The 15,147-nt window shown below is 40.5% G+C and overlaps 1 protein-coding gene across 3 annotated transcripts in view; it reads left to right on the plus strand.

Annotated features, from left to right (window-relative positions):
- Positions 1 to 15,147, plus strand: part of SLIT3 (slit guidance ligand 3) — a 518,859-nt gene that overhangs the window by 443,343 nt on the left and 60,369 nt on the right. For all 3 annotated transcript variants that reach the window (XM_057415154.1, XM_057415155.1, XM_057415156.1), the window contains one exon: positions 13,417 to 13,514. In XM_057415154.1, coding sequence (XP_057271137.1) covers positions 13,417 to 13,514 — 98 coding nt within the window. The remainder of the gene's footprint in view (positions 1 to 13,416; positions 13,515 to 15,147) is intronic.

Genomic DNA, 15,147 nt, shown 5'->3' on the forward strand with positions numbered 1-15,147 from the left:
GTCATTTTTATTTGATGGTAACATAAACTAGGTTGAATGCTTCAGGTGGGACTAGGTGGCTGTGCGGGTAACTGGAAAAGTAAATGCTTTCAAACCTAGCAGGAAATACATAAATCTTTTTGTGAGTCTTACTCTGTAAGGCACATATTGAGGTATCCAGGTTATTCAAAGTAGAATTTTGTTGGTTTTGAGTATTTTTTTTGTCCTTAGTTTTGTTTCTTTGTTTTGTTCTTTTACAGTATTTCTGTATTAGCAAATGCACTCATATAGATGCATTTATACTGCTAGAAGACTTGTTTACAAAGGGAGGCTTTATTAACAAGAAGAATCCTCTGGTTATACTAGCAATCACTTTCTTGTGTGCATTAGACCTCGGTCTGCATCCTTTTGCTTTGGTTTTGATAAACTCTTGAAGTTACTCAGTTTAAACATCTCATTGAGCATCCAGCTTTTCTCCTCTCTCACACTTTCTCAGGTAACATTCAGTGTGTGACTGTAAAGCCTAAAACCACTTGTGAGCTTGTAAGCACCAAGCTGTCATCCAAGCATGGCAAAGAGCAAACAGAGCCAGACATGGCACTTAGAGCAGAGTTGAAAAATACTGACTGGGTAACAGTACCGGGGGAATTGGGGGAAATTTAATAATCAAAAAAAACCTGCGTGTCTTTACCACAGGTTTTTGAATAAAAATGAACTATGACAAGTCCAAATGCAAACCATATGAAAGAAGCACTCTATCTACTATGCAGTTCTCCACCAGAGATTCATGCTAATTCAATAACAATACCTTGCTTCCTTCTCACCAGCCAGCACCAAACAGCTCTATCCATCTGGAAGCTATTTCCCAGACCTTGATAAATTGCCCTAAATCTGCCCTCTCAGCATTTGTTTTTCCTTGTTTGATGTAGATTTTGAAAAAATCCTGTGTGGAAGAGTGCATCAATAAAGTGAAAAACCCACCCTGTTTCCAAATGTAAGCTCATTCAAATGAGCTGACGGCTTGCTAAAGCTCCCTGGAAAGAGAAGGCAGTTACAGACTGCTTTGTGGGCTCCCCATGCTCATGCTAGCCTTCAGGAAAAAAACAGTAGGCCAACTAGCAGAAAGACACCTGAGTTACCACTTGCCAGACTGGTGCCTGATGGAATCAGGAACTTCTGCCAGTACTTCTACTCTTTATCAGGGACTGTAGTGATAGGACAAGGGGTGATGGGTTCAAACTGAAACAGGGGAAGCTCAGGTTAGATCTTAGGCAGATGCTCTTCCCTGTGAGGGTGCTGAGGCGCTGGCACAGGGTGCCCAGAGAAGCTGTGGCTGCCCCATCCCTGGCAGTGTTCAAGGCCAGGTTGGACACAGGGGCTTGGAGCAAGCTGCTCTAGTGGAAGGGGTCCCTGCCCGTGGCAGGGGGTTGGAACTGGGTAAGCTTTAAGGTCCTTTCCAACACAAACCACTCTGGGATTCTGTGAGCTGCAGTCTCAAAAGCCTATAGTTTTAGTCTTCACTACTACATTTTTCCTCTTCTCCATAGCATTCTTTGAAAGATAATTTAAATAATAGGTGTGGGTTAGACAGTGAGGTAATTCATTTATCCTTCAGAGTGTGTGGCTTTGATGGACTCCCATTGATACTGTACAATCAAGTCTAGGGATATTAGAATTCAAGAGAATAATCAATAAGCCATTGAGAGGATTTACTTAATAGGTGTAGTAAAAACTAAGGTGAGTGAAACCAGCAGTGTAGTTTGCTATAGTTATATTCTGAAAATGCCTTCTTGGATTTTTGGGGGGCTGATTTTTGTGTCTTTTACCCTTTAAAAAAAAAATAAATAAATTAAAATGCATTAACAACAAAAGATGAATAATTTTATTTCTTCCAAATAGAGTTATTTGTGGAACTGGAAAAGAGCGTTTTTTATCTCTTTTTTAAGAAAGTTTTTTATCTGTATTTTATCTGAAATAGAAGACCGTTGCCAGCCTGGAACATGACACACACTATCTGCCCAGGCATCGCCACAGCCTCCTCAATTGCTCAGATAAATGGGAGCCTGAGCTTTTGGGATACAGGATGTTTGTCAACTCTGGGCACTGCTGTTGCCAAAAGCTGTCTGAAGTGGAAAGTGAAGACAGGTGAAATTAGCACAGCCCACAGCTGAGGCAACAGATCCTGATCGTGTCTGGTAGAGTTGCTCTGTAAACTTTATCCAACTCTCTTCACCTCCCTTTTGAGTTCAGCCAGTGTCCTGACTTTTCCAGCAGCACTGCAGTATCTCAAAAGGGTTCAGACAATTTCACCAGTCATCCAGAATGGCAGATACAATTGGAAAATCCTGGGTAAAGCTCTTGGGTTTGGGGGAGATGTATTGTTTGCAGCCAGACTCTTGTGGTGGGAGGCATTCTAGTGAAGCCAGAATGTGACTTAGTGAGGAAGCTGGCTCCAAAGTTCTGATAGGAATTTGGCTCTTCCTCCTCCCCGCCCCCTATGCCAGGTTTTCATCCCTGGAAACAGGGTTAGAAATTGAGACTCTCAGAGCAGAATGCCACTGGGATACATGAGATTCATGTCTATCACATGTCGTACACAGTTAGAACTAGTGTGCCAGCCCTTGAGCGGATCGATGTAGCTGTGACTGCTCATACAGGACTAATGTGCAGGTTACATCAGTACAGACCCCACAGCATTAGCATGAACTCTGTGCTGCACTGGCTGCATCATTTGTTTGGGAGGATGCCTGTGGCCTGGCATTTCCCTGGAGCATGGGCAGATGCAGTTTGCTCTATTTTCACTTTGCCATGTACTTCTGTAGCATTACATGAATCATTCGTCACAGTCCTGCAATACTGGCGGCTGTTTGAGCAGTGTTCCACACAGACCTGATCTTAAAACATAGATATGGCAGTGGTTGTTCAGCTGTGGGTATTCTGGGCAGCTCTTACAGCTCAAGGCCGAGACAGTGCAAGCTTATTGCAATGGGCCAGTCTCTGGGTTATGCTGATTTGGGCAGGGTTATATGAATGTATGGAGCTTGGCTGCTGGCACATGTCAGCCATGTGAGAGTCCCTGGCTGGTTTGTTAGGCTAATGCTGTTAGCATACCTCCATGCTTTTGTTTCTTTGGATCTATTATAAGCATGTAAGTCCCCATATACATTATTCAGAGCACAAATCTATCCCTGAGTTGAAATTGCAAAAGGAGGAGAAATTGGAAGGAACTCTTAAGCCAGCCTCCGCTCATGCATGTGAGACAGGAGAGCAAACATCTCTGCCTTCACAAGTTATTCTGTCTTGGCCTCTTTCCTCAACAAGTGTCAGGGTCGGGGGACAGGCACTGGAATGTGAGCTCAGTGCCAAGTTTTCATATGAAGAAATCAGGGCAGCAGAATCCTGTTTGTGTAAGGTGATTCTGCCTTGAACTTTCATTCTAATAAATCCTCCTGGAGCGTGTGTTTATGTGATCTGGGGTGGTTTATGTTTTGTTTGTTCATTTTAACAATACGTAAAATACTTACTAATGAATGTTGAAGAAGCATTTTCCACTCTTAGTAAAATAAAGCAAAAAGCCTTTAGGGGTGAGAGGTAATGGGTGGCCGTGTAAAATGAGTAGACCTATATTTATGTATGGATTTTTAGGGCAAACACCAGTGTCAGCAGTAGGTGATTATAATTTCATATAATGCTCCTAGGGCAGAAAGAAACCCTGCAGAAATCAGAGTGTTTTCTTGCATGCTCTTGTTCCATAAAGCTTAGTATGCATCAGACTTGTGTTTCTTCCTTTTTCCTTTTTACCCTTTCTGCTGTAGTAGCTCTAAAGAAAAATGAGATTTACATCTAGAAGAGTATAAAACTGAAAGGCTTAAGGAGGGATTACTACCACAGTTGCTGGCTGGAGGTGGTGAGGCATGTGTGCACCCACCACAAGCCCTGTAAAACACAGTAATATACTGTGGCATGTCCTAATGAGGGCTCTTAACAATAGAGCCAGCTCTGAAGAAGTATTACCATTTTTCTTAGACCAACAAGAAAGCAGATGTTGAGCAGCTTCAGGCATTTGCTGTGTTTGATCAGTGTTGCATCAGAATAATAGTAAGCTATACCCACAGGTGGGCACCATCACATTCACTTCTTTCTCAATGTGGACTAGTTCCCCTCACTTTGTTTTTACTGCTTTTTTTCTGGTCTAGTTCTAAATGCCTTAAGAGACCAGACTTCCAATCTTTCTTTTCCCAGGCTAAAGGAGAAGTTTTTATTGGCATTTAGTCTGAATTTCAGGCTTTTGTTCTTACGTTTGCCTGGTCCTGTTACTCTAAATCATAATTTTTCTTCACGTGTGGTTTGTCTGCCTTTCAAGTGATTGCTGGTTGCTATAACTCTGCTTAATCAAGTTCAGTTTAACCAGCTCTTAATTTTCTGCATCCCACCATTTCTGCATAATTGAGTCAGTTGAAGTAGGTGGTCACAGCTGAAAATCCTTGCTGTTAGATTCTCTTGTGATTGTCTATCTATTATCCTTGAGGCTTTCTTGGCATTGACTGGACTTGACGATTCATGTCCAAAACATGAACAAAGATTGTCGTAGAAGGTTAATTGCCTCATTTTCCCCTTTCCTTTGGGGATGATGGAATTGGAGAAGTTGCTGTAAAGAGACTAAGCTGAAAGAAAACTTGCTTTATCATGTGAGAGTAAACCTTCTTCTGTTAACAGAAATGTTATTATGCCAGTCTAGCTTGAGAATTAGGCTTTATTGGGTTCCTGCATGTCATGTGTCCCCCTTCTGTCATGCAGGCTGCATTCAGTAGCTTAAGTGATAGGCATAGGTTAATTGCCCTGAACAGTAAGTTTAAAGTACATCTGTATTTTGTTTTACTCCTTTTTTTTTTTTTTACTAATAGGAATTATGGTTTCTGTACAAATGTCCAGTCTTTATAACTTTCTCTACAGTGTTCATGTTAAAAAAAGAGGCACTGGCTTATGATAGCCTGAGAGGGAAAGTTTTATGGTCACTGCAACATGTATTTTAAAATAAGTAGACCCTTAAAGGTACCAAAAATATTGTTCTCATTCATTAATATTGGTTGAATTAGAGACTACGTAGAAAATATTCAATGTCCTCTTTGCATCAACTGTTTTGGGTTGGATATCATGTACAGAGGAAACCCGGGGCAAAATCAACTATTTTCAGTGACCCTAATTTTCTTCTGCATCTCTGAAAACATTCACACAGTCTGCATCACGCAGTTTAACCTTGGAAGCTCTAGAGCACCTGCCCCATCCAGTCTGGTACCGCTGGACTCAATTCAGACCTGTGCTATGTGAATTGATTCAGTGATAGATTAATGAGGAGATATCTTCTGTCATCAATTAAAAGCCCAAAAGAGCATTGAAACCCAAAGTGCTTATGTAAGGAGAAGTTTAGAAGGACAATGAGGATTTACTTTGTAATGAATGTAATTGCAAAATAAACCTCAGGTGTCCACTGAGAATTAAATTTCAGACTCACAGGAGAAGAACCAGAGTTTTAAAAATAATATGATGAATCCTTGCACTTTGCCTTTGACAGGCATATCCTTGATTACTAGTTACAGAGGTAATGGAAGGTGTATTATACCCTGGAGGATGATAAATCTTTCTGATTTGAATAAAATGAGGCTTAAGAGAGCAGTGTTCACCTAATTTGCTATAAACTGACAATTGTGATTTATTAACAAGGACAAGGAAGTCACTAAGTGCTGCTGCCATACCCAGTCCTTGTTTAATCAGGTGCAGGATGAAGCTAGCTGGCATAGAACGTAAGTATTGAGTGCTGAAGATGGTGGGGTGTAAATAACTAATATTTTCACTTCAGACAGTAACATGAGTTTTCAGAGGAAGTTAAATCAGCCAAATGGCAGGGGGGCAGCACCAAAACCAGGATCAGTGTATCTTCTGTTCATAGTCCAGCTTGTATGCCATTTAGCAAATAGTATTTCTCATGATGCTTGTTGACAGTGGGCAAATTTTTTGTTGTGCTGTTGTGTCAGTGTAAGTACAGCTGTAAATCACCAATAGTGAACTAAAAAAAGGAAGCAGAATTGTCTCGATAAATTCAAATTTGTTTTAAACCTTTTTAAAACTAGAATTGGATGAAATTAATTGCTTTTTCATGTTAAATTAATTGCCTTGTAAGCAACAATCCTCAGAAGCTACATTTTTATTACCCCATTGGGGCAGATGACTAAAGAGAAATAGTTAATTCATCACCACTGTGCATATCTTAACCTAGAGGCGTCAGAGACATTGTGTGTCTGTAGCAAGGTCTGTGTTCAGAAGGAAGAGTCACAGCGTCTTTGTGAACAACAGATGATCAAAATCTTTCAACTTCCACCTGGCAGTCTCAAAGCAATCTGATCCAAAATGGCTGTGATACTATCCAGGCCTTGCCAAATAATTTGTATATATGCCTAAGCAGATGGATCTAGCATACACCCTGCCAGCTTTTGTAGTTCTTTGACCTTGCCAGTGAGCATCATCTACATCTTTTCCAGGTTGAGGCTTAGCCATTATGTCCATGGCCAGAAAGAGCATAAACAAGGGAGCAGTATCACGTGGATCTACTGAAGTGCTCCAGACTGTATATAGATATCATTGTGTAAGCTGCCTACGCATATCCTAATATCCATGCAGTCCATTAGAAAATCCGTTTCAAATGGTTCAGTAGAGTAATTCCCAATGTCAGATTTTTTAGCTCTTCCTGCAAAAGGCTTTAGATTACTTTTATATTTTAAAGTTAGTTTTGTTCATACTCAGTTTACAACATCTCTATTTGATAAGTGAGTATTCCCTTCACAAAGGTGTGTAGCAGAGGTGTCCATCAACTCCTTCATGCTGTGATTAGCATATGATGGCATGCTTTCATATCTTGCTTTAAGATTTGAAGTTCACGCAACACTTTCCCTTTTCACAATCTCATTACAGCAGATGCTGGGTTTCTTTGCATTGAAAGCCTCTGAAATGCACAATCATGAATAGAACCTGAGAGAATTTTTCCTACCAAACTTGTAATAATTCGGTGTATTGGGTGTGTAGCTGAATTAATGGCATTGACCTTCCTTGGCCAGTTATGCAAAATTGTTCTTCTTTCTCCTTTGTATTTGTGGCTGCTAAATGTATTTATTACAGGGAAAGTGCTGTGTACCTCATTCATATTTCCCAGTTTATTTTTCTAGTGGAATTCAGGTTTATGTGATAGAACTTTGTTCATGAAACAACTCTTTCCCTTCCTGCCCTGGGAATATTTCAGTTTACTCTCCAATTTCAACTAGTTATGACAGAGGGTTAAAGGTTTCAAATGATGGAAGAAGATACTGGTAAAGATGCCACTAGGTAAAAGACTGTAGCATCAGTTTATGCCTTATTGGATAGCTGTATGCCATAACTTCAGGAAAAGCTTTGATCATAGTTCTCACTTTACTAAGCATAAAACGAAGCTAAAGTCAAGAAAAAAAAAAATCCATGCAAGAGGTTAAACTTTCTGTGCTGTGTTTCAGTCTTCTATAATTTCTGGATGGTTTTCCCCCCTCTCATCTCACCTCATCTCATCTGATTCTTCCATACAAAGCACCAGGAACCACGACTTGTTTGCACACTACATTTAGCCCTTCACTCTGCTGTTAGACATTTGCAGGTTGAATACATGAATGCATGCATGCTTATATATGAATATATGAACAAGTCCCACAGGCATGTGCAGATGTGTTTTACACTCGAGCTCTCAGCATACATCAGAATTGTTCAAAAGCTGTTTAATAAAATACTTCCCAAGCTCTGTAGAAGCCGAGCAAAGCTACACATATTGGCTGGAGGTGTCCCATCTTTCTTCATTTCACAACATTCAGAGATTAAAATTTCACAGCTGGCAGATACTTGTAAGTTTGGATAACATTCCTGAATGCACCCTCACAGAACACAGTGCATGCCTCCGTTTGTCTTTCTGTTAATTTTACTTGAAATAATAATTGATTATTAACTTCTGACCAAGACACCCACAAGACAAGTGGGTGAATATTTGTGAGGGGGACAGTTCTATGCAGATGCATTACTTCCACTATTAGAAACATAAAGGACTAGGTTTGCAGTACGGTATCTTTGTGCCTGGTAGTTTTTTTCTGATTTCCCTTAAAGCTTTAGTTGTATTTGGAGCTCAATAATTAAGTTGTTTATGAAAATTTCCTCATTCTTGATTTAAAGTCTGGATTAGCTATATTTGTCTTTGTCTAGTATCTTTACTAAACACATGAGCACTGCCATCTGTTCTCTACTTACACCATCCAAAGAGAGTTTATTATGAACACGTTGTATATTGTTAACAACTCAAATAAACTTTGCTATTTCTTTTGTCTAATTCATTTTTCCAGCATGCTTTAGAACATTATAGTCATTGAACAAGGCTATCATTAGCTGGAAAGAGGGCTCCCTATTCACAAACCATTGCAGTTGGACGGACTGCTGCCTGTCTGCCAGTGCCTTCATCGCCGGCTGGATCACGTTTCTCCTGTGGTCAGCACTGATCGTGGTGTATAAACACCAGCAGGTTTCTACCTCATGGTTGTGGCCAGCTCTATGCTGCCACCTCTTATCTGGGCCCACTGCTGTTAGAAATGGGTGAAGGATCACATTAAAATGGACAGAGGTCTTATCTCTGCCACACGATCTAGAATGAAGCTTTCAGTTTCCATAGACAATACCAATTTGTGACAATTCATTTTAGAGTATCATTGCAGTGACGGGAACGGTGTCAAAGCAAATGAGTGCTTTTTTATCACATTATCCTCTGGTCTTCCTCCTGAGGTCCTTATTAGGTTTTGCTACTTGTTCTCAGGTGTTTCACTAATCATGCTGTAATGTTTTCCAGTCCTGGCTACTTATAAAGGCCAGGATTTGGCAAAGCAGTACTGAGGAACAGCTTGTATATGCACTGATACCCGGTACAGTTAATTGCTGCTGAGTATGACATGAAGAGCTGACACTTTCTAAGTAGGAGGGGTAGTTTCTGTTCTCATTCACCAAAACATGGAGCTGGAGCAGCCCAGATAAAGTCTGGACAGGCTGAGATACTTCTGATTTTAAAAGGCAGCTGGACTCTGAACATATGTCTTCTGATTAGCTACAGAAATGGTATGTTTCAACACCTAATCCTTTCCTCTCCTACAGAAAATGAGAGAAATTGCATCAAAGCATTTGGATCAGATGCTTTCCTATCAGACTAGACAAAAAAACTACTGCAGCTTAAAAAAGCTCTACAAATAAAATATTGCACACAGAGGGACCTTCATCCTCTTCCTGTGAATTGCTGAGACAGTCATATCTTCTTGCCTATTCTTGAAACAAAGACTGCACCTCTTTTTCTGATTCAGACCTCATTAAAAGGCTCTTTAATCTTGAAGCAAATAGACAATATTCTCCTTTGTAACAGTAGTTATTTCCAGGGAATGTAATTCAAAGAGTTTTTCCCAACTCACAGATAAATTAATTTTAGTGATGCTTGACAGCAATTCCATTTTTCCAGGAAGAACAGTCTTACTGCAAATTGAGACTGAAGAAGTCCATTATTCATTTGGAAGATGTTTCTAGAATGTCTTTAGGCTCTCCTGGGTAGTGACAGTCTCATGGAGAAATAAAATGCTCTTGCTTTGCTGTAGATTTATTAGTACCAATATTTGCTGCAACTTCTCTCCTTCCAGAATTGTTTTGTCATAGTCTGTGTTAGAGAAATGGTACTTGTTTTGTGGCCTCTCAATGTGCTATTGATAAAGTCAGCTTGAAGAAGATAATCCTCACTGAAGTATTAAGTGTTATTTGCCCATTTATTACAATGAGTAAACCGAGTCAGAGAGACTCGTAATTTTCCTAAAGCCACACGGCAACCTAGTGTTGTAATTAAGTTGGATTCGGCAGCACATCCTAATCGGTTTCCATGGTGCCTGAGGCCCAAGAAGCCAATAATTCAGCCATGATCAGTACAGAAATGAGCTAAGTCTAAGTCATGAGAAATTTCATGTGCCAGCGAGAGAGACTGAAAATGCCTTGCTCTCATTTTCACATTTATCTTCATTAATTTTTTACAAGAACATTCGAAATAATCTGAATAATTGCAGTAGAAGTGATGGGACTGTTTTACACCATGTTCAACTGACAAAACACTTCAGAAAAACAGATGCTGCTTTGCTTCTTGCTATGCTTAGCTGCAAAGGACTTAATATAGTGATAGAGGGATGAAGAGTTCATATGTAAAGAAGTAACTGATGCTAGTGACGTATCTATAAAATAGCCAGTTCTTCAGGGACACAGGAAAAGTATCTGTGATCTTAGAAATATCAAAATGGCATCTTCCAGCTCCTCTGGGATAACGTGGTAAACACAGATGGACAGAACACAGGCAGTGCTGCAGAAGGGTGGCAGTGGATTAGTGCTAATGCTGCATGGCTCACATCCGTGAAGGGCTGCGGACCGCATGGTGCCAAAATAAAACCTGCAGGAGCTTCCCTCGGCGCTTTCCCAATTCTTCCCTGAGCCATTTGGAGGCTCGGGATTTCAAATGGAGAAGGACAGGCTGCTTGGCAGGCGCAGCGTAGATGAAGCAGAAGCCCTCTGCCAGGTCTTGGGTGAGGGCTTCACGTGCTGCCTGCACTGCTGTGTTGGGGGAATGAGCACACAGTGAGGCAAGGGGCTGGCCAGGACTTTCTGTTGTTCCTTGGAAGTGTTTCTCTTCTCATTCAACCAAGGAAAATGATGTCCCTATTTCCTTCTATTTGCACAAATTTACCACTCAGAGCTGCTTCTCCTCTCTTGGGAATGCTGGGGACAGAGCCTCAGGACATACAGCTTTGTCTTATGTTTGTGTAACAAACTTCTCTGTGGTGTTGGACAAAAGCATAATTCCCATGTGCCTTAATTCTTCCTGCAGTCAGATGGCAATATGTCCTACCTGACAAAATACCGAAGATCTCAGGCTGTTTGGAGGACCGAACTGCGTTACATGAAAGGGAGAGCCCACCATCATGAGTGGACAAACCAGATCAAATGAGCTCTGTAGTAAAGTTCACTACAGGCTGGTTTGGGTTTTTTAATGCCTTGATTAGGCTTAATGGAGGTAGCACCAATGTCAAGATAAGCACTCCAGAGGCAAATTCAGATTGTTGCTGTTATTTATACTGTACTTCAAGCATGATTGGAACTTGAACTGCCAGAGAACCAGCACAATCCTTGTCACCTCCGGGATGGGCACATTGTTGGAAATGCGCACACTGGTCAAGAGCTGAGCATGTGATTTTCCTTAGAGTTCATTCCCTTGTAATGCACAAAGACAGGTAGTCTTGGTTCAGGGAACACCTTGGTTCTTTTGAAAAGAAAAGGTAGGGAACATTTCCCTTGTTGAGAACCGAATAAGTCTTTCAATAACTTTAACATAAGAACATGAGAAATGCCATAATAGGTCTCTGATGCATTTACTGCAGCATTCTGTCTTTCATGGGGCAGCAGCAAATCTTTACTATCTGGGGAGAGTACACAAGCCTGGACACGATTCCTCTCCAGTTCTCCTAGCACCCACAGTCATCCAACTGGAGAAGCTCATGTCTGCCTCTTGCCTTTCATATTTCTAATTTAGATCCATTGTATGTGAATTTATCTAATGGCTTTTATATTATCTGACTTCACAACTTCCTGTGGCAAAAGCATCCCAGGAGCTCATGCTTCAGAAGAAGTGTTTTCTTTTATCTGCATTACACTAATGTTCTAACATCAGTAAGTGTCCCTCTGGTGATAAGGGATTCAGTGTGTGAAATTCTGCATTCACCACCTCCATGATTTTGTAAACCTCAGTCATATCACCCCCATCCGTTTTCTTTTCTCTAGACAGAAGAATCCTAGTCTTTATAGTGTATTCTTCCAAAGTAGTTGCTCCCTCTCCTTGAACATTCCTTTTGTACGCCTTTTCTAACACGACTGTTCATCCTGAGGCAAGTCAGGTACCAATCATGGTCAGGTATCTGCCAAGTACAATGTTAGGCTTCTCAAAGTCTGTTCTTAATTCTAATGTAATAGTGTATCTTGTGAGAACAACAAAGTCCGAAGCTAGATGGAAAAACAACAGCTGGTGCTCTCATGCACAGTATATGGCTGAAGCATCAAGATGCTTCATTTTGTCAACACGGTCATCTGAGTGTCCCCCATTCCAGTACATCACACCAGGTATGTGGAGTCTGAAAAGGGTTGGAGGCTGTTGCAAATTTGATGGAGAACGGAATGACTTCTGAGTATTGTCAGCCGGATAAATTGGCAGTGGTAGGATAGTGATCAGTACTCATACACAGAAGCTTCAGCTGCTAGGAACCAGTGTCACAGGCTGGCATCTGCTCTCTTTGTTTAGAAACTTAGAACTAAATTTACCATTGTAATTCCTCTAAAGTACAACGTAAATAACAGCAATAACAAGGCACAAGCCCTGGCAACTGTGACTGAATTAATGTATCTCCTGAGATATTTTCCTCAGCTTGATTGCAGTCATGTATCAGCTTTCCAGTAGATGGGCTGGCAGAGGGCCACTGCTAACGGGACCTTCAGGAGGAAGAGTAGAGAGATCTCTTGAACTTCTTGTGATTGCACAGATCCCTTGAGTATTGAGGCTTTCAGGTGTCTTTATTCCACCCTACTGTGTGAGTAACTGAAAAGCAAGAGCAAACTCTGTGATGGATTTGCCAACTTTACAAATAGCCTGTTGTAATCAGCAGAATATAATGACCAGAGAAATCTGCCAATGCCTTGAAGAGCCAATAAACAGTCAGTTGGTAACAGTGGAGTTCATTTGGAACGGATGTTTATTTCAGGGCAATCTTTAAGAAGGGAACTGATGCAGTGATAATATCTGAAACAGGATTTGGTGTGTTCTGTACAGAAATTCAAACTCAGCTCCCATGATAAACACGGATTTTCCCCTTCAGGTTTTGACAACACGTAGCAATGAGCACGGTGTACTGTTGCAGTGTTTTAAGTGAGCACTGGGTAAATATGGTTTAAAGAGTGCTATGTGGTCCTGTGCTGACTGTGTGGCCTTCTGCTTAGCTGTGGTCGTGATTAATTTTTTTCATTGTAACTAGCATTAGAGATGATAATGTATTAAAGTTGTGACAAAACCAGCTGTTTCCTTAAACCAGGCAAATGAAAGAGTTAACTAAAATCTTGAAGCTGAACAGATACCAAGATACCCACCAGACCCGTTGCCCAATTTCTCACTTAAATTGTGAACCATCAGTAGAGAACATTAGGTGATGTGACTTGAAGACCACAGACCTCTTGAAAATGGTGCCGTGCATAAGGTGAAGGAGCAAAAGACATTGATTGAGATGGCGTGTCTTATTAACCTTGTTTCTTCTGAATTTTCCCAAATAGGGTCGTGACTGCAGCGTGCCCATTAATTCTTGTGTCCAAAATCCATGTCAGAATGGAGGGACCTGCCACCTCACCGAGGCAAATAAAGATGGATTCAGGTAGTAACACAAAATTCATTTAAAATGAGCTATTAAATGTGTTTTTACTTTGTATTAATGAACTATAATGGCCACTTTATAAAAGCTACAGTGTGTGACACTTCTATTTGCCATAAAAAGTAATTAATATGGTTTCATTGGTGTGACATATCACTACCTCTTAAACAGGCCTCCTTATTTTCTCACAGAATGTACTCTTAAGAGCTATTTTGAGCAGTCTCCCTGTTCTGCATTGTGTTATCTCTATGCTAATTTTCCTTGGGGCATTTCAAACTCACATACCCTTTTTTTATATTTGTAAAGTAAGCATCTGTTGCTCAACAACCAGATGCAAAATGTTTTCATATTGAAGAATCTTGTAGACAAACAAGCTTAGGAGAAACAATTAGAAAACGTGGAGAGATCCCCCCATCTGTGCCTGCCAGAGAATAACCTTTGCAGCTGGACAAGACAGATTTCAGTTTTCTCATGTAAGAATGATATAGAATAGGTGGGGATACTCCAAGAAAAGTCTAGAAATTTTCATGAAGGAACTGAAAGATTTGTGCCGCTACAAGGCACTTCTTGACAGCTGAGAAAATACAAGTTTGAGGCTTCAGCCACTCTTTGTTATTAAAGTTGATAGAATTTTTATTTTTAGAAGAGAGTTGCTGAAATTTTCATAGATTTAGTCCTCACTATTTATACTTTCTTTTCACCAAACATGTGCGAAAGTACACCGCACTTTTCTTTCAATGGCATATACAAAAGCTTCACTTCTACAAACTTATACATTACTGAGGCCGCTGTTTTGTCTTCTCCTATGTGTAGCTGCCTACCCATGGCAGCTGGAGGGAGACATGAAAATGCAAGATTTATAAATGGTAGGAGCAGGGAGTCAAACCAGTGCATTTTGATTCCAGTTTGGTTTCAGCTGTGATTAAGACTGTTCCAACCGAGGTTAACTGTTTGTTAACCAAGTCAGCAAACCCATATCATCTGTCAGAAAACACAATTGGCTCAAAATAGGGCCCATGAAGGGCAGTTTAGACCTCAGCTTGCGCACTCATGACAAGGCGCTGAGCACAGCAGAAGAGCACATCTCTTGGGCAGAGGTCTGTAGGATCATACCAGTGCATGGTGGTGGGAGAGGATAAGGAGGCTCTGTAGATCACAGTTATGCAAATGATCACAGTACTTCACAGACCCTCTAGGTTTGGAGAAACCACTACTCTGATCTGATATACCTCTTCTTGATTCAGATTTAAGCAGGCCAAGCAATTTTGGGAGTAAAAGTTTTGGTTTGGTTTCTGCTTGAGAAGAATAAAGGTCTAGTGGTCTTCAGTTTGGGTTCCCTTCTGGTCACCTTCATGTAACAGTGTGTAGATAGCTTTTTCCAGCTTATGCCAAAGCAGAATTATACCATAATAGAATATCTGTTTTCTGTCACTCAGTACTCATTTCTCCAAAATCTAGCTGATACTAAAAATATGCTAGTAAAACATTTTATAACATCCATAATACTAGAATAAAGGCTTCAGCGTGGAGTTTGGATCAGGCTTTTCTTCAGCACTTCTGTTCTGTGGTAGAAAGTAAAAAGTTTGGAATGACCTGAAATAAAAGCTACTTCTGAAATTTTCTCATGAAGAATTTT

Source organism: Pezoporus wallicus, unplaced genomic scaffold (genome assembly GCF_028554395.1).
Source record: "Pezoporus wallicus isolate ANWC-B61680 ecotype Strahan unplaced genomic scaffold, APGP_CSIRO_Pwel_v1 contig_4161, whole genome shotgun sequence".
Lineage (NCBI taxonomy): Eukaryota > Metazoa > Chordata > Aves > Psittaciformes > Psittacidae > Pezoporus > Pezoporus wallicus.